This window comes from Xylaria bambusicola (genome assembly GCF_022495145.1).
Source record: "Xylaria bambusicola strain CBS 139988 unplaced genomic scaffold F5B22scaffold_17, whole genome shotgun sequence".
In the NCBI taxonomy this organism is placed as follows: domain Eukaryota; kingdom Fungi; phylum Ascomycota; class Sordariomycetes; order Xylariales; family Xylariaceae; genus Xylaria; species Xylaria bambusicola.
In genome coordinates, this window is record NW_025953570.1 from 197,692 (window position 1) to 215,346 (window position 17,655).

Below are 17,655 nucleotides of genomic sequence, written 5' to 3' on the forward strand. Positions count from 1 at the left end.
TAAGCAGCAACAGCGAATCAGCGCCGTGCCACTCAATGCGCGACAAGCTCTGAATGCCACGGCACGGTTTATACTACGGCGAGGACTCAAGTTTAAGATTCAGCCTTACTAAGGCTAATAATAACCAGCTACCGTGACGTCTAAGCTGTGGCCTACGTCCGCCACATCATTGTCCGATCACTTTGTGCAACCAGGCGCAAGGCTGGGCCCTGGGTCACTACAGCCTGCTGCTATCGGATTTACAGCTGATAAGCAGGAGATGACGACACCCAGAGAGGATTTCCGGAGGATTCCCGGAGGATGGTGTGTAGAGCAGTTCAGAGTGAAGTCGTCGTCAAGCTATGGCAAGTGAACTCTCCGTGATACCAGGGGAGGTGCGCTGCAAGCAGTTGGCCGAGTTCTCCGGGTCTGACCCGGGAGATGGTGCTTCTGGTGTTCGGGACATTACACGAGCTGGTAGAGTAGAACACCCGCCGAACATTTCTTACGCTTCGCGATATGGAGATACCTCTTCCATGCCCGGACGTTCTCGCTGCAAAGACGTTCGGGCATGAAGTGTGATTTCTACATAGACTGACAGTGTGCCCGATGCCAATGGCCTTTCGTAGTACGGTTATAAGAGCCATATCGTGTCTAACCTACCACAGTAGCACGGGACAGCTGCCGGCACTCCCAATACCCAGCCTGAAATAATCGCCTTATTTCTATTCAACATGAGTTATCAGAAAACCCTGTACCTGTTCGGGGACCAAACTTTCGACGTTGAACCGCATATGGCCCAGTTGCTGTCTGCGGGAAATAGCAACGTGGTGTTAAGGGACTTCCTCGATAAGGCGTACAAATCGATCCGTCTGCAGATCTTCCAGCTTCCTGAGAACGTATATGGAGAGCTGCCTAGATTCACGAGCATAGAAGATGTGCTTCTTTGGAAACAGTCCAAGGAGCGCAGCCGTTGTGTGCCGTTGGACATGGCTATGGCCTGTCTGTACCAGCTGGGGTCTTTTATTATTAGGTAAAGTTTACCGTAAAGCTTACAAAATCTTGGTGGGCTAATAGCTTCTTAACCCAATAAAGCCAAAAGGAAAGGGAGTATCCCAAGCCCAATGATACGTGTATTGTTGGGCTTTGCACCGGCGCTTTGGCCGCCGTGGCGATCAGCAGTAGCGAGAGCCTGCAAGAACTGATTCCAAGGGCTGTTGAAGCCGTGGCGATCGCATTTGATGTCGGCTCATGCGTATCGAATATGAAGACACGCTTCGTAGCACCAGAGGAGATGTCCCGAACGTGGTCCATCGTGGTGGCTGGGCCGTCAGCTGATTTAGCAGTACGCAAGTTCTGCGAAGATAGTACACTTCCGGTAACTGCACGACCATTCATTAGCGTGTATACACCTAGTGGTTGTGCTGTGAGCGGTCCGCCAAGTTCGCTTGATGAACTCACTTCATCGGCGTATTTCCAGGGATTGAAGCATAAGGCCAAGGCCGTGTATGCTCCTTATCACGCACCGCATCTATATTCGGCTGCAGACATAAAGGAGCTAATGGCATCCTTCGAGACGGCGAGTTGGTCACAGACTTTCACCCAGATCCCTATCATATCAAGCAATGGCAAGTGGATGGAAGGGTCGAACTTCAAGGATCTCCTCACAGTGGCTCTAGAAAACATCCTCCTCCAGCCCGTTGACTGGAATAACATCCTTGACAGCGTGCGAACTAGCCTTGAGCCATCAGGCGAAATGTCCGACTGCAAGGTCGAATCCTTCGGATCTCGCGCAGATCAGCTTATTTACACGGCATTCAAGCGTCCACCTGCGCTTGGCCAGTCATTGACGTCCCAACTGTCGACTGAGAGACTGCCATACCACGTAGGGAACAATAAGGAATGTGGAAGTCAAGCTCGGCCCAAAATTGCTATCATTGGGATGTCGGGAAGGTTTCCAGGCGGCGCCAATAATACCATGGCATTCTGGAACTTGCTTAGACAGGGACTAGATGTTCACGAGCCAGTTCCTCCTACGCGCTGGTCTAGAGCACATGTTGACGAGACGGGAACTCGCAAGAATACCAGTGCAACGCCTTTCGGTTGTTGGCTGAGCGACCCTGCTGCATTTGACGCTCGCTTCTTCAACATCTCCCCACGGGAGGCACCTCAGATTGACCCTGCGCAGCGTATCGCTCTAATGACAGCGTACGAAGCCCTGGAGCAGGCTGGCATCGTGCCGGATACTACACCATCAACAAGAAGGGATCGAGTAGGGGTCTTTTATGGCGTCACGAGTAACGATTGGATGGAGACGAACAGTGCCCAAAATATTGATACATACTTTATCCCTGGAGGCAATCGAGCTTTCATTCCCGGTCGAATTAATTACTTCTTCAAGTTTAGTGGCCCGAGTTATGCTGTTGATACGGCCTGTTCTTCTAGTATTTCGGCTATTCATATAGCTATCAACTCGCTTTGGCAACGGGATGTTGATATGGCTATCGCAGGGGGAACTAACGTATTAACCAACCCCGACTTCACTGCTGGGCTGGATCGCGGCCACTTCTTATCTCGCACGGGTAATTGTAAAACGTTTGACGATTCGGCTGACGGGTACTGCCGAGGCGAAGGTGTTGGTACTGTGGTTCTTAAGCGGCTTGAAGATGCTATTTCTGAAAAGGATCCCATTTTAGGCGTGATCCTCGGCGCATCGACAAACCACTCGGCCCAAGCTGAAAGCATTACGAGGCCACATACCGGTGCGCAGCGAGATATCTTCTCCAAAATCCTTAATGCAAGCACGATCGACGCCAGCAGCGTGGGTTACGTCGAAATGCATGGTACGGGGACGCAAGCAGGCGATGCCACCGAGATGTCCAGTGTTCTTCAAGTATTTGCGCCCCAGGATCAACTCGTTCGCCCCAACCCCGTCTTTCTCGGCTCAGCTAAATGTAACATCGGGCACGGTGAAGCAGCTTCGGGGGTGTCGAGTTTGATCAAGGTTTTATTGATGATGAGGAACAATTTGATACCGCCGCAGTAGGTACTTCCGAGTCCCATCATATTTTGTGCATGAAGCTTTTGGAAGCTGGCACTGTCAGTCTAGGCTCCTCCTAGAGATACAGGCACGGAGTCGACCATATATCCTAAAGATTAAGAGAAGAAGTGTATACTAATCCCTGTGTAATGTAGTACCGGTATCAAAACCAAGATCAACCACAACTTCCCAACGGACCTAGCTGAAAGAAATGTCCATATTGCAAAGGAGGCAATCGTGTGGCGTGCTTCAGATTCATTGCCTAGGCGGGCATTCGTGAACAATTTCTCGGCTGCCGGAGGCAACTCAGCTCTCCTTTTGGAAGAGCCACCGATGTCAGAACATGCTGACCACGATCAGAACACCAGCAATGCCAACCTCGTTGCCATTTCGGCCAGGACAGCGGCCTCCCTTCAGGGCAACCTTTTGTCGTTGAAGAGGTTTCTACTAGGGAGTGTCCCACAGAATGATACGCAGGGCATTTCGATAGGGCAGCTCTCATATACGACAACCGCCCGGCGCATTCACCATCCGCACCGTGTTATGCTCGTCGGGTCCTCGGTCAATGAACTTCTTGCGCAGATAGAACTCGCCCTTCGTGATCGGACGGGCATGACACGGCCAAAGCATAGGTCACCCAAGATTGTTTTTGCATTCACTGGACAGGGCACGCAGTTCCCTGGTATGGGCCGCCAAATGATGGAGGCATTCTCATTGTTCCGCAACGAACTCCGCCAGCTCGATCACATTTCTCGTAGCCTTGGTTTCCCGTCCATCATGCCCGTATACATGACCACAGAGTTGCAGTCCCTGGACGAGCTCCCCCCACTGCAAGTCCAGCTGGCTAGTGTGTGCATGCAAATCGCGCTGGCACGGCTTTGGGCTTCCTGGGGCATCATGCCTGGGGCTGTTGTAGGTCATAGTCTAGGGGAATATGCGGCGTTGAATGTTGCAGGTGTTCTGTGCGACTCAGACACCATCTATCTCGTGGGCACACGGGCTACACTTCTTCAAGATCTCTGCACTCGTGGGACACATTCGATGCTAGTTGTCCGAGCTTCGACTGATACCATTGAAGCTACACTAAAGAACACCCCGCATCACATCGCTTGTATAAACTCGCCTATTGAGACAGTCTTAGCTGGCCCGGACGACGAGATATTTGTAGCAAGGGGGATATTAATCGATGCTGGCATCAAAACAACCAAGCTCAAAGTTCCCTATGCCTTCCATTCATCACAAGTCGACCCCATCCTAGCACCATTCGAAAAGGCTGCTGCGTCCGCTCGTTATCTCCCTCCTAGGTGTCCGGTTCTATGTCCATTGAACGGTCTCGTCGTTACGAACGAGGGAATATTCGGGCCAGCTTATTTGAGCCGCCATTGCCGCGGACCTGTGAATATGATGCGGGCTCTTCAGTTGGCTCGCCATCATGATACCATGACAGAGCAGTCTATTCTCCTCGAGGTTGGGCCCCATCCGGCCGTTTCGGGCATGGTAAAGGCGACATTAGGCCCAAAGATGACAGTTATTTCCGCATTGAGTCGTGGCTCATCCCAGGACGTGCTGGCTGAAGCTTTAAGGGTGGTCTATCAAGCTGGTGCCGATCTCGCATGGGCAGTATACCAAGAAAACTTCAAGGCCTCACAAAAGGTCATCACCGACTTGCCAGCTTATAGCTGGGACTTGAAGGATTATTGGCTTCAATATGTCAATGACTGGTCGCTGCGCAAGGGTGACCCCGCCCTCGTCACCCAAAAACATGAGCAGAAGAGGGAGCTTGAGAGTACCACAATCCACCGTATCGTGGAATCATCAATATCTGCAAATGGTGCAAAGGAAAAAATCATCGTTGAAGCAGACATGATGCGGCCCGATCTAAACCGTATAGTGCAGGGGCACATGGTTGATGGCATACCGCTGTGCACGCCGTCGGTATATGCCGATATGGCTCTCACGCTGGGTAGGTATCTCCTTGAATGCCGGCAAAAAACTGCATCAAAAGTCAGATACAAACATGTCGATGTCGTAGATATGACTGTGTCCAAGGCCCTTATTGCTAAGACGCAAGGTTCACAATTACTCCAAGCGCAGACTGAGGTAGATTGGGCCAAAAATGAAGCTGCAGTGAAATTTGTCAGTTTCGACGGTAAAGGAAGGACGCAAGAACATGCTAAGTGCACCCTCCGGTTCGCAGACCCCTCGATCCTCTTGGATAAGCTACAGGATAAATCGGCCTGGATCAAGTCACGCATGCATGATCTCCGACGGGGCATCGTCAAAGAGACTACCGTCCGTTTCAACCGGCCTATGGTCTATCGTATGATCCGCCCCCTCGCTCAGTTCCATGACGATTACCGCACCATCGATGAGGTTGTCCTTAACAGTGCTACACTCGAGGCCTCTGCCTCTGTCAATTTCGGCAACATTCAGAAGGGTGGTGAATTTGCTCTACACCCCGCCATCATCGACGCTTTTACACAGTCCTGTGGGTTCACCATGAATTGCAATGATCATACCGATCTAGATAACGAAGTTTTCATGAATCATGGTTGGGGCAGCTTCCAGGTATTCGGAGATGTGCATTTCGATCGTTCATATACTTCATACACACAGATGTTTGAAGGCGAAGACAAACTCTGGCACGGAGATGTAGTGATCTTTGATGGTGAATTGATTGTGGCTGCATTTCAGAAGATCACTATCCAGTGCGTTCCGAGACGAGTCCTAGGGGTTATCCTTTCATTAGAGGCCGGCATAAAATCACAGAAGGCCACCTCCGCCTCTCTACGAAAGTCAATGGCTTCTGCAGAGGCCATCAACTCCACCGATACCATCCACAATCGTATGGGAGATGAAAGTCGCCAGGCAAAACCCGCCCAGAAAATTGAGCCTAGTGCCACCAAAATCTCATCTGCCTTAAGAATTATCTCGGAGGAGAGTGGAGTTGCCTTAGCCGAACTCACAAATAACAGTACTTTTGCTGACTTCGGGGTCGACTCGCTACTCGGATTGACTATCTCGGCACGTTTCAGAGAGGAGTTAGACTTGGATCTTAAGTTCGACGATATCTTCATAGCATATCCAACAATCGGAGATCTAATGGGCCTAATCGAATCCGTAGGGAAATCTGCTGTTAAAGCTGGAGAGCAACATAAACCGGTGTCTGTATCTTCACTCTCTTCAGGGTCTTATTTCGAGGCAATAGAAGAGTTAGAAGCTACTTCGGTGTCAGATGAGGTGTTAACGGGCGGCAACCTTGGAAAAATTCTCGACTTCGACCGTGCCCTTGAAATCGTCTCAGAAGAAAGTGGCATTCCTCGGGAAGAGTTGAACGATGAATCAAGCTTCATTGATACGGGCATCGACTCACTCCTATCGCTCGTAATCGTGAGCCGTTTCCGTGAAGAGCTCGAGCTGGATATTCCAATGGATTCTCTGTTTGTCAAATGTCCTACTGTTGCCGACCTCAAATCAGCCTTGATGGGTACGTCATCGACAACCTCCTCGCCCAGGGTAAGGGTCTTTTCGGAGATACAGGAAATTACACATGAGCCTCTGGTTCTGAGTGAGGAGGTTTCTGGTATGGCTATACAAGTACATCCCAGCGTTATCACTCCTTCGTCATCTGAAACCGACTCAGACACCGACGAAGCCGAACAGATACCACTCCCTGTGACCGTACCTCGGGCTACATCACTCGTCCTGCAAGGAAATCCGAATACTGCCACTAAAACCCTTTTCCTCTTCCCTGACGGTTCCGGCTCTGCGTCCTCGTACGCGGCCATTCCCGCGCTAGGTGCCGATACATGTGTAGTGGCCATGAACTCGCCATTTCTCAAGCAAGCTGACAAGTTACGCGCCGCCCGCCTCGACGATATCATTGTCGACGGCTACATAGCCGAAATCCGACGCCGCCAAGCCTTTGGGCCGTACCACCTCGGCGGCTGGTCGGCCGGCGGGATCCTCGCCTACCGTGCCGCACAGATCCTGATTGATACCCAGGAGGTGGTCCTCAGCTTAAGCCTGATCGACTCGCCGCCCCCACTGAACGGCCTTGACTACCTTCCGCCGCACTTCTATGAATATTGTGAGAGCCTTCACTTGTTTGGACATAAAACATCCGCTGCCGGGGGCAGCGGCAAGCCGCCTGCTTGGCTTATCCCGCACTTCAATGCTACCATCGATCTCCTGCACGAGTACCATCCCACGCCTGTACGGTCAAGGCGGCCCTCAGATGGACCGAATGTAAGTATCATTTGGGCAGCCTCTTGTATTTTTGATAACCCCCATCTACCGAAGCTGGCCCCTCGCCCTGATGACACTGAGGGGATGAAGTTCTTGCTGGAGCGGCGGACGGATTTTGGGAGCAATGATTGGGAGACCCTGTTCCCCGGTCGGGGACAGGATATCCGGATTGATAGAGTTTCAGGTGCCCATCACTTCTCAATGATGGTGAGTTTGAGCCTCCTGCCTATGCTCAGGCTTGTGCTGTTTTGTGCTTTTATCTTTTGATCAGTCACACTGAATTCTCGATTACATATAGCGCGAACCATATTCAAAGGAGCTGGCCAAATTCCTTGCCAAAGCTATGGCATAAGTAAGTCAAATTGTAATAGGATACTGGCAATTTCCTTTGTCAATTGTCTAGGTGGTATCAGCGAAAGGGGGATCTAGCTCAGACACAATAAAGCATGCTTCCATTGAACCGTCCTCAACTAGCTATATTGGCTTAATAGAGAATATGTCTATATTCCGCTTGATATTTGACTTCATACGGCGTATACAGTAAGGTACATGATCAACATTCCCTCATGAGAGACTCACCTTGTTGATAAGTAGATGTGTCCGCCCTCGTGAAGCAAGAAAGAGCGCAAGCTGTCTCGAACCCCGAAGATGGGCATCATGTAGGTGTCACTGCATAGCCAATACTGAGAAACAGGCGGTTGGATCTGCCATTCTGTTACCCGTGTCGCATATTTGGCGATGTACGCATCTATATCGTGAATACGATTAGTTGTTATACGGCTCCCATCCTTAGCCTGCATTATATAACGAGAAAAACTATACCTACATAGTATAATAATTGTACAGGTGATCCACGCTGCTTTTCCACTAGACACTTAAGGGATGACATCATGTATGTATAGGTTATAGGTAAGTAGCGGGGTCTCTATAGGCAGTTACCACCTACCGGTACCTAGGTACACTGTGTATATGTTAGGTAGCCACAGTGCTAGAGCATTCGGGCAATCTTCCCATCTACAATTTCATTGCAATAACAATGGCCATACCTTGGTAGTCTTATTCTTCCTACACTGGCAAGATCTTGCTCAACTCGGAAGTTTCATTTCACCTTGCAATCCCAAGCTACATCTAAAGCATGTGGAGATTTGCGAGGCACTATGTCATATGACAGACTCTGTATGTGTTGTCACGCAGACTTCGTCAAATGAATTGCGCCAGTATTGTGCCAGTCTCAAACTCACAGAATCGAGACTACCCAGCCCTCACTCATTTGAGATGTATTAACAGGTTTTGGTGTTAGGAACACTACCGTATCCATATAGCATTTCCCTAGAGCACATGTCGGCCGTGGCAGCCACAGCATGAGACAAAGCCCATGATAAGACGGCTATGCCAAAGTCTTTCCAGAAGCCAACCAGTCCACGAGAACACCTTTTAGGGTGATCCCTTCTCAACTTCACGTCCGACTAGCGACGGAGAAGAGGCCTCCGATTCTGGCTGCGCTGAGCCAGGACTTCCTATCTTTACGCTCCTCCACTCCAGCAAGACAGCAGGAAGCGCACTCCAAGATGCTGTGATCACACCAACCAGAATGGCCTCTCGGAGCGCCATATTATAAGCGTTGACGACCTGGTTAATACTGTTCGCGGGAATGACAGCACGAAAGCCCGTCGCACCAGCGTTAATGACATCCATGCCACTCACGCCAGGAATGCCGAGACCGTCGACAAAATAGAGCAGCTTGTTATTGAGCACATTGTTAGCCGCGCTGATTAGCACCGCGCCTCCTAGACCCTGAAACAGCATGGACACCGAGATTCCCGCTGGGATGTCGCGAGGTGGCAGCACGACCTGCGCAGCCACCTGGGGTAACTGGAAACCACAGCCAGAGCCGAACCCGAAGAGGATCTGGTAGCCAATCCATTTTGCCGTGCTAGTGTTGGGCTCGAGAGTCATCAGAAGCCCGGCACCGATTGGAGCGAGGACTGCGGCCAAGTAAATGAAGGGAACGTAGTAGCCAATCTTGCTGGTGCCGAAGCCAGCGAAGAGGATGCCGATGACGTTAGGTAGAATCAGGGGGATGGTATGGATGCCGGAGTTCAGGGCCGTGTCGCCCTTGATTGCTTGGAAATAGATTGGGATGAAGTAACTGAAGAGGAAGAAAGTGCCACCGAGGAAAAAGGTGAAGACGCTCGAGGCAAAGATTGTGCGCTGTTTCGCAATCCGAGGTGGAATTGTTCCGCCTTCTCCCAGCCAGGCTTGACTGCCAATGAAAGCGATTATTGTGACGCCGAATACGACGAAGAGTGCAATGATCCGACCACTGTTCCATGAGTATGTCGTGCCGCCATACTAGGATAGGTTAGAAAGACATATATCTGGCGGTAGATGAAGCATAGACCATACGAACCTGCAGCGCGAACAGGAGAGAGATGATGCTGGGCACGAACAAGACGAACCCGACCGGGTCAAGATTCCACAGCAAGCTCAGGACACTTTGTTCCTTGAGAGGGTTGGGCTTCGGCGGTAAATGGAGAGAGAAGATGATGAAGACAGCCGAGACGGCTCCCAAAGGAAGATTGATATAGAAGCACCAACGCCACGTAACATTATCGGTGAAGGCGCCGCCGATCAGAGGCCCGACGACTGAGGCGATACCAAATATTCCGCCATACAGACTTTGATACGTCGCTCTCTTCTCTAAAGGAGTGATATTCGCAATGATTATTAGACCACCGCTAGAGATACCCGCGCATCCGATGCCAGCGATGGTGCGCTTCATAGAATTAGCTAACCTTGATTGTGCATTTGAGTAAAGAAAGACTGACCCCCACAATCAAAACGGCGGAGGACTTCGCAACTCCGCAGATGAGTGATCCGACCTCAAAAATCAGCAGAGCTGCAAGAAAGGTCCACTTGAGACTGAAGAACCGAAACGTCTTCCCGAAAGGCAATTGAAAGGCTAAGTGCTGTTTAGCAATGGTAGCCTCAGATAGTATGTCCTCGAAGACGTACCGCATTTCGTAAGCAGATATGACGACCCATACCAACCCACGTCTTGCAGAGCGTGGAACTCATCAGTGATCCGCGGAATGGCAGTGGCGATAATGGTACTATCTAGAGCCACGCAGAACAGAGAAATGAACAAAGCGAAAAGAATGATGCCGAAAGAGAAGCCTGTCGGATACGAGGGAGTCGATGGGGGCTGGACTACCTGTGGTTTGGTCTCTTCGCTACTCCGGAGGGTGGAGTCTTCGCGACAGGTCTCGTCGCCTGCCTGAATCGTGGTCAGCGTCATGGCTGCTTTTATATTGACATATGCTTAGTTCTGTAATGAACTAGAGCAATACGTTATGTTAAATCGAAAGCCCGGCTGTTGGTGGCGTATATCAAGGAGCAACGGTTGACATTGATAGGTATTTAGACTCATGGATGGAACAGTTGCCTGAGTTTTGAACCCTCGATGTAAGTGGTCGCGACATGTTTCATATCGAACTGTCCCATCAGAAGGGAGAAAATTTTCATTTCATTCATTAGCCCGGGAGACCATCTCGAGCCTGAGAACTCCTCTCCGACTTCCTACCCATTACACACCGGGATACACACCGGGACAATGCCGGGTTTAGAGCGGGGGTCCGGATATCAAAGCATTAGCCCCATTGGCTGGCCGATGCTTTACCCCGGACCCACCACGGCCTGACAGATTGCGCTCACAACTCAGGGCTGACTGGGCTTGTCCTCCCGCTGAGGTAGTCATCGGGGACGACAATGGGATTCTAAGGTGCGTCTTCAGGAGAAGGATCAGCCGGCACAGCCTGATCCTGCCCGGGGCTGACAGACACCTAGTAAACAGCGACACTTCGTTGTCGAGCAAGACGGCTAACGACAGGAGTACCCGATCCCGGGATCCGGCAGGACTAGAATGACACGATGGGGATTGAAATAAAGAAATAAAACATTGCCCCTGTTTCGTTTGATTTTCATCGCTACGCTGAAGCGCAACATCCACCTTCATGTAGACCTTGGGGCATGAGTATCATCAACATGAACACCATGGCCTCACAATCCCCTTACTACAAGTTAGCAGCCTTGGCACTAGTTAGTTGCGCTCTTTCCATTCTTCTCGCATGGCTCAAAAGGGACCGTCGATTGGACAAGATGCAGGGCCCGCGCGGGTGGCCGCTCATTGGCATCGGCATCGGCCTGCCCCAGAAGTCTGCCGAGGTGCTTGGCAAATGGGCTATCGAGTACGGCGAAGTCTACAAAATCAAGGTTGGCTGGTATGATTGGGTCGTCATCAATAGCCCCGAGGCTATGAGGGACATCTTCGACAAGCAGTCGGCTAGTACGTCTTCCAGACCCCCAATGCCCCTGGCCCACGATGTCGCCGTGGGCGGCATGCGGATGAACACTCTGCCATACAACAAGAAATGGCGAGCATACCGCACGATAGTTCACGGCCTTCTGTCTACCTCCCTGACAGACCAATTCAATCCCTCTCAGTTGTACGAGACTAAACAGCTTCTCCATGATTTCACCTTCAACAATCAAGACGGGAAGCAATTCTACTGGCATGTGCGGCGCTACTTTTTCAGCATCTTGATGACAAGTTGCTATGGCTCACGCGTAGATAGCTGGGAGCACGAAGATGTGCGTAGCGCCATTCACAGCACGCAACTTCTCAGCAAGATATCGAAGCCGGGTTCTTTTCTCGTCGATGAGATCCCCATACTCGCCAAGTTGCCGGCCTGGCTGCAACCTGGACGGCGCATGGCCGAATCATTGAGAGAGCCGATTTTGAGTGCGAAAATGCGGCTATGGCGGAGATTCCAAGACCAGATGAAGGCTGGTCGGGCTCCCGTATGTTTCGGGCGCAAGGTATACGAGGATGACAAGCGGTGGCGGGACCAGGGGTTAACGGACGAGGATTTCGCCTGGGTTGTCGGTGGTATCGCCGATGCCGGCTCGGGCACGTCAACAGTCACCTTCAATGCGGTCATTTTGTACATGGTAGCCAACCCGCATGTTCAGGACAAGGCTTACGAGGAGCTGATGGGCGTCGTGGGGCCGAACCGGACACCTGATATCCAAGACTTGCCCAACCTGCCCTATATTAATGCGTGTGTGAAGGAGACTATCCGCCTCAAGCCTATTCCAGTGTGGTGCATTAAGCGGTATGCCGATGCCGACGTGCGGTACAAAGATTATATCATACCCAAGGGTACGGTGTTACTTGGCAATACTACCTTTCTAGCCACCGACCCGGCCAAGTACGATGATCCGCAAGTATTTCAACCCGAAAGATACCTGGGCTTCCCGCGCTCCAGCTTCGAGTACGCCGCCGGTGACCAGACCAAGCGCGACCACTTCTCCTTCGGCGTGGGACGCCGCGTCTGCCCGGGCACCAAGCTGGCCGAGATCACGCTGGAACTCGCGCTTGCGAACGTGCTGTGGGCACACGCTATCCGACCGCCCAAGGGTGTCGCGGCCCTAGATGCTGGCCCGGAGGCTTGGGATTCTACTGAGTTCCAGGCACCGAAGCCATTTGCCGTTCGCTTCGAGCCTCGTAGACCAGAGGCAACAGACTTCGTCAAGAGACAATGGGAGACTGCTATGGAGGAGGGCTATATGATGAACGGGAGACGTGTCGATGTCAAGGGGGTTGTGCACTGAGATATTGAACATTTAATTCTTGTCTTTCTTAGCACCGCGTATTAGTGCTGTTTTTTTTGGAAGTATCCTTAGCTTCACACTGAGGCCAGCTTCTCTGGAACTCTACTTCATGTCTTTTCAAACATCTTTTCGATCTACATTAGCATATGAGTTCGGATATGCGGTAAGAGATATTTTGTTTCGCGATTATGCCTTGAGCATAAATGTGTCACTTCTTGACCCTAATATTATGGCCGGTCTTGAACATAGGAGATTGACTCATCGTGGGTGAGATCAGACAGGTTAACGTATATACGCTAACACACAACACGTCCTTGCCTTTGGCGCTTCCACTTGATCGGCTTCCTTATCCGGTCTTTTCTGGATAGACGGTTTTGCCCGCACCGCCAAGTCTTTGAGGCATTGCCGTGTGCCCGGCAGGGCTGACAGGCATTGCTTCCCAGAGATACCTACGTAAGTAATCACGTGTCTGTACTTAGAGGAGGCGCCGATAGAGACCATTGCTGTACGGAGTTACATACTTTGTAAGTAACAGGTAAAGTTACCCTAGATGTATTGAATTTATAGCCTTTTCGTATATCTCACGCGCCAGTCAACGATAGCGTTTTTCTAGTGCATGAAGTTTACGAAAGCCGCCTTGAACAGACATTGCGCGCATCTTCGGGAATGTGATGGTGTTAATAGCCCATCGCGAACGGGTTTGCGTCATCATTAGGCTGCATGGCCAGAACGTGTCAGCTCATATCTTACGAGCGCCACACGGCTATAAATACCACTCGCTGTGTGTTACGAACATGTGATCTGGGCGTTTGGCTGAAAGAAGCTGAGGCACCTGGCTTGTAAAAAGTATACCTAGACCTACATGTCTATCTATCCTGTTGTGCCTACATTTGTCTCACATATCATGTAAGCAGTAGTAGATGCCAGCCAAGTCCTCCATAGCCTATAGGTAGCGTGAATATCAACAAATTAGCTACGGTACCTACTAATAAGCACTACGGCCAGATACGGCGTAAAGTCCTGGATCAGCACCTTCTTCCGCCCAGAGCACCTTGTATTGCAAATGTATAATATTAATTCGTTGGCATGGTGCCTCGAACAGTGGGGGTTGGCATGTATAATGTCAGCCCTGTGCGTGAAGTTAATAACGTTGAGTATCTCTAGCCTAATCCTAGTGCTTGTTCTAGCTACTAGTCGAAACGAGCTCACTCCCCGCCAACTGCTCTTTTTTTCAATTTAGCATAGGACTTGCCTATGAAGAAAGCACCGCTAATATCGGATGGTGGATAATTATAATCTTCAGCTGAGAGCGGCTGCTGACTTATGATACATAGGTATTGTAAAGGCTGTATACAGTAGGGGGTAGAAGGCAAGCATCCGAAACCTCACCGTGATACAGAACAGGGAAAAGAGGAAAATAATGAACTAAGAGAAAAATGAAATAAAAGGACCCCGGGGTTAGAGTTGGAGGGGTATACGCAGCAATCTACATATTGGAACGGGTCACGACAGGTACAGAATTCGGGCCACGGGCAGACCACGGGCGTCTGCTCCGGGAAGACAAGATGGCCCGTCCGCTCGAGGAGCAAACAACCTCTCATTTTTGTCAACCGGGAGCGATCTGCTTTATTTGGTGTTCCCGTTCAGGAAGCTAATGTATTCTGCTCCGGCGCTGCTCCGGCAGTTCCAACATTGTATCTAGAGTACTACTTACGTACTCATACTTGTACACGTATCCGCAGAGCAATGAATAAGTAAGCTGTCGATCAACTTGTCGAGAACCGGGGTGTCAATGGTGTTATCTAGTGGGATTTTCCTAATTTATTACCTACACCAAAACCGTTCGACGTCCCGTTCTGCTCGTCATAATTATTGTTGATCAGTGGGGGTGGAATGACTAGAATAGGAGTAGTTGGCCGTCTATTTGTGGCGAATGGTCCCCTTTTCTGTAATCTCAGCCTCAGCTAGAGTGAGTGCCTGACATCAACAATGGTTGTTGCCCTGTCAGCCAGGCCTGTGTAGGACTACCTACCAGTATGCACTGCTATCTACTCCGTTCTTGTTGTTCCTTGTCATTCTGACTGGTTAACTTATCTTCTCTCCTCAGGTACGCAATATCCGTAATCTGTCAGTAAGATATAGCAGCACTGCCAAGGTGCTGTACGTAAGCATAGAAGTAAGAACTCGAACGTGATACCTTCCCTACAGGTACTTAATAAGTCGATCAGAGGTAGATACGCGGCGCTTCTTGGAGTTTGCCTTGAAATTCTCCTTGAAAAGGGAGCGTCGATCACAGGTTGGGACGCGCACATGTCAGTGGTCTGCTGGCGGTGCAAGCTAAAACACTGCCGATAATCCACTGTAGCCCACTATCTGCCCACTATAAAACTGGCAGTGCCCGGTACCTGGAGCAGACTGGAGGTGCGCCGTTTGCACTTGTCACACTGATTGTCACAGCACTTGCTTAGTATGATATGTCCGTAGCTTCGCTCTGTTTCAAATCCAAAACACCAGCGTCGCCGATCGGCAGTTCCTCTTCTGGACTGGACGACTTGCCCTATGAGGTAATGAGGGATGGACGTGAGCCGGGACACGTGTTCTCCACGGTTTATACCCGCCACAAACTTGTCCGCTAGGTACCGGTATCGCTGTCGGTAGGTACAGTCTGGTACAGTATTACGCAGTAGGTAGGCATTACGACGGAATGGCCCAAGAGGACGGACGGGAAAGGAGGGTTGTTGTTTGTTTGTTCGGAATAAGGGGCAGAGGGGGGTTACCAAAAATTCCCGTTGGAAGATGGATCCCACCATCCGGGATCAACGTCGGCGGCGCCGTTCACTGAAGAAATGCGCAAGGCCAATCACAAAGAAAGCATCTCGGTATGGCGTTGCCCGTCGATCAACCTCGCCGGGGTTGTTGCTTGGGGGCCAGAAATTTTGATTCCCAGTGTTCTCTGCTCAGCCTCAACAGACTTGCGTGTGATACACGTAAAACAGTACCGTAAACTACCGTCGTTCGATATTTGTACATATTATGCTATGTAGTAATTGCTTACAGTACATCCTATCTGATCCCAGTACGTCAGAGTTGAGTGCACGCTATGCCGCTATGCCCGGGTATAGCCGAAACGCTGCTCATACTCTCGATATAAGAGGTCGTGCCCGGTCGTGTAGAAGTACTGCATGTGATGTAGTGTACTGGTAGTTTCCGAGGAACTCAGAGTTGTGTAATGATACAGCTCGGCTCCTATTCGTGCGGTTAGCTACACCACATCTACGCAATGGACGGATGGAATCCATGAGGAATTGTTATCTGCGTTTGCTTGGGTAGTGTGCAGCAAGTATACCTATGGTGTCACAGGTAGATATCACAAATGTGACGGGAGAACCACTGCGATGCGACCAGGTAATTCAATATGACCACCTCACTCGTGTATTTACTGCCTACCTAAGGTATTTCTTTACCTACTTTGCTACTGTCGAATCGAGAACTGGTTGGTTGGTCTGAGAACGACGACATGAAATCTGGACACTAAGTACTGTAAGTACGTGTAAATGACAGACTGGTATTACCTAAGTTTCTATATCCTACTCACGCTAGAGCCGCTTCTTTTTTGTTCGTTCGAGAATTTCGATTCTCCTCCTATCCGCTAACGCCTTTGTACTAGGTAGGTACTGTATGTAGGTAGGGTGGGATATCCTGGCAATCTCAGCCGTCTTATTTTAATTATCATTAACCGCCATGGATTGGGTTTAGGCGAGAAAGCTACCGCAGATGAGATGCAGATTGCCAAGCCAACTAAAAAGAACATGTAACTGTACATTCAGATTACAATCATTACATGTATCTGCACCACTACGCTGTGTGCATGTATTTCATGGGGGGTACGGTACAAGAAGATATCGACTTCAAACTTGAGATATCTGATGTTCAAGATTCGAAGATTCTCGTGCAATTGGTATTTACACTACAGTCTCCTGCTGAGATAGCCACATTGCATGATACCTTTTTCTTTCCGCAGCAATCGGCCCACAGGTGCGAGAGATGTGCCGGGCATAGGTACAGGACGGCAGTTGTATACTAGATCCTGGTCACGAATGAATGCCTTCACCTGGTATCATCAGTATCATGAACACGGCATCCTGCATATGTCGAGATCATATGGTAGTAGACGATACTGCGGCCGTTGCCAGCCACTGGCTCAATTAGAGTTGGCTAGTTTCTTTTCCTATCTCATTATCGTCGTCTTCGTAACTTCGTCTTGGAGGGGCCCCGAGACATGGTTAGCTTTCCATTGCCATGTCGATTAGAAGAGACTCTTGCTCGTCTCGTGGTTTACAACAGATTCGGGCATCACAGTATATACTTATTGATTTATGCATACTGCGACAGAGCCATATCCATGTTGAGTCAAGTACGATTTCACGTTTATTGTTGTTATTTAGTATTGTTATGGTTGTCAATAAGCTCCGTGGCATGATTCTGAAGCGGCTGTTCCCCGGAAACCTTGTGGTCCGTTTTACCAAAAAAAGAAGCATTCGATGTCCTCAGGACGGGACCAGCCTCTGCACACAAATCTGAAAACACTGGCTACTACGCGGCTATGGCGACATTATGCCCTCCACGCAAAAGTCAAGAGGCTTGTTTTCACCTTTTTACGCGTGTCTTCTCCAGGTACAGTAGGTGCAGCAATCCTATGATCACTCAGAATCACT

General features: G+C 50.1%; 3 protein-coding genes across 3 annotated transcripts; 2 read left to right on the forward strand and 1 right to left on the reverse strand.

Moving 5' to 3' along the window:
* The first annotated feature begins 413 nt into the window (after positions 1–413).
* F5B22DRAFT_115902 (polyketide synthase) lies at positions 414–7,740 on the forward strand. The gene is made up of 4 exons (XM_047968839.1): positions 414–1,012; positions 1,075–3,021; positions 3,175–7,474; positions 7,566–7,740. Exons 1-4 carry the CDS (start codon positions 714–716, stop codon positions 7,617–7,619), a joined length of 6,600 nt encoding a protein of 2,199 aa, XP_047831383.1. The 5' UTR covers positions 414–713; the 3' UTR covers positions 7,620–7,740.
* Positions 7,741–8,626: 886 nt separating this feature from the next.
* F5B22DRAFT_115710 (major facilitator superfamily domain-containing protein) lies at positions 8,627–10,930 on the reverse strand. Its single transcript, XM_047968834.1, has 4 exons — positions 10,283–10,930; positions 10,096–10,229; positions 9,678–10,043; positions 8,627–9,619 (listed from the first exon to the last, which is right to left on the reverse strand). Exons 1-4 carry the CDS (start codon positions 10,563–10,565, stop codon positions 8,702–8,704), a joined length of 1,701 nt encoding a protein of 566 aa, XP_047831384.1. The 5' UTR covers positions 10,566–10,930; the 3' UTR covers positions 8,627–8,701.
* A 390-nt stretch (positions 10,931–11,320) lies between these two features.
* F5B22DRAFT_635909 (putative O-methylsterigmatocystin oxidoreductase) lies at positions 11,321–12,940 on the forward strand (the record flags this gene model as incomplete). The annotated part of the gene is made up of 1 exon (XM_047977211.1): positions 11,321–12,940. One exon carries the CDS (start codon positions 11,321–11,323, stop codon positions 12,938–12,940), a length of 1,620 nt encoding a protein of 539 aa, XP_047831385.1.
* Between the last annotated feature and the right edge of the window lie 4,715 nt (positions 12,941–17,655).

Coding starts and splice junctions, on each gene's coding strand:
- F5B22DRAFT_115902 (XM_047968839.1), top strand. CDS start 714: ATGAGTTATCAGAAAACCCTGTACCTGTTCGGGGACCAAACTTTCGAC. Junction 1,013..1,074: donor CTGGGGTCTTTTATTATTAG/GTAAAGTTTACC, acceptor AACCCAATAAAG/CCAAAAGGAAAGGGAGTATC. Junction 7,475..7,565: donor CCCATCACTTCTCAATGATG/GTGAGTTTGAGC, acceptor GATTACATATAG/CGCGAACCATATTCAAAGGA.
- F5B22DRAFT_115710 (XM_047968834.1), bottom strand. CDS start 10,565: ATGACGCTGACCACGATTCAGGCAGGCGACGAGACCTGTCGCGAAGAC. Junction 10,044..10,095: donor CCGCCGTTTTGATTGTGGGG/GTCAGTCTTTCT, acceptor AATTCTATGAAG/CGCACCATCGCTGGCATCGG. Junction 9,620..9,677: donor CTCTCCTGTTCGCGCTGCAG/GTTCGTATGGTC, acceptor AACCTATCCTAG/TATGGCGGCACGACATACTC.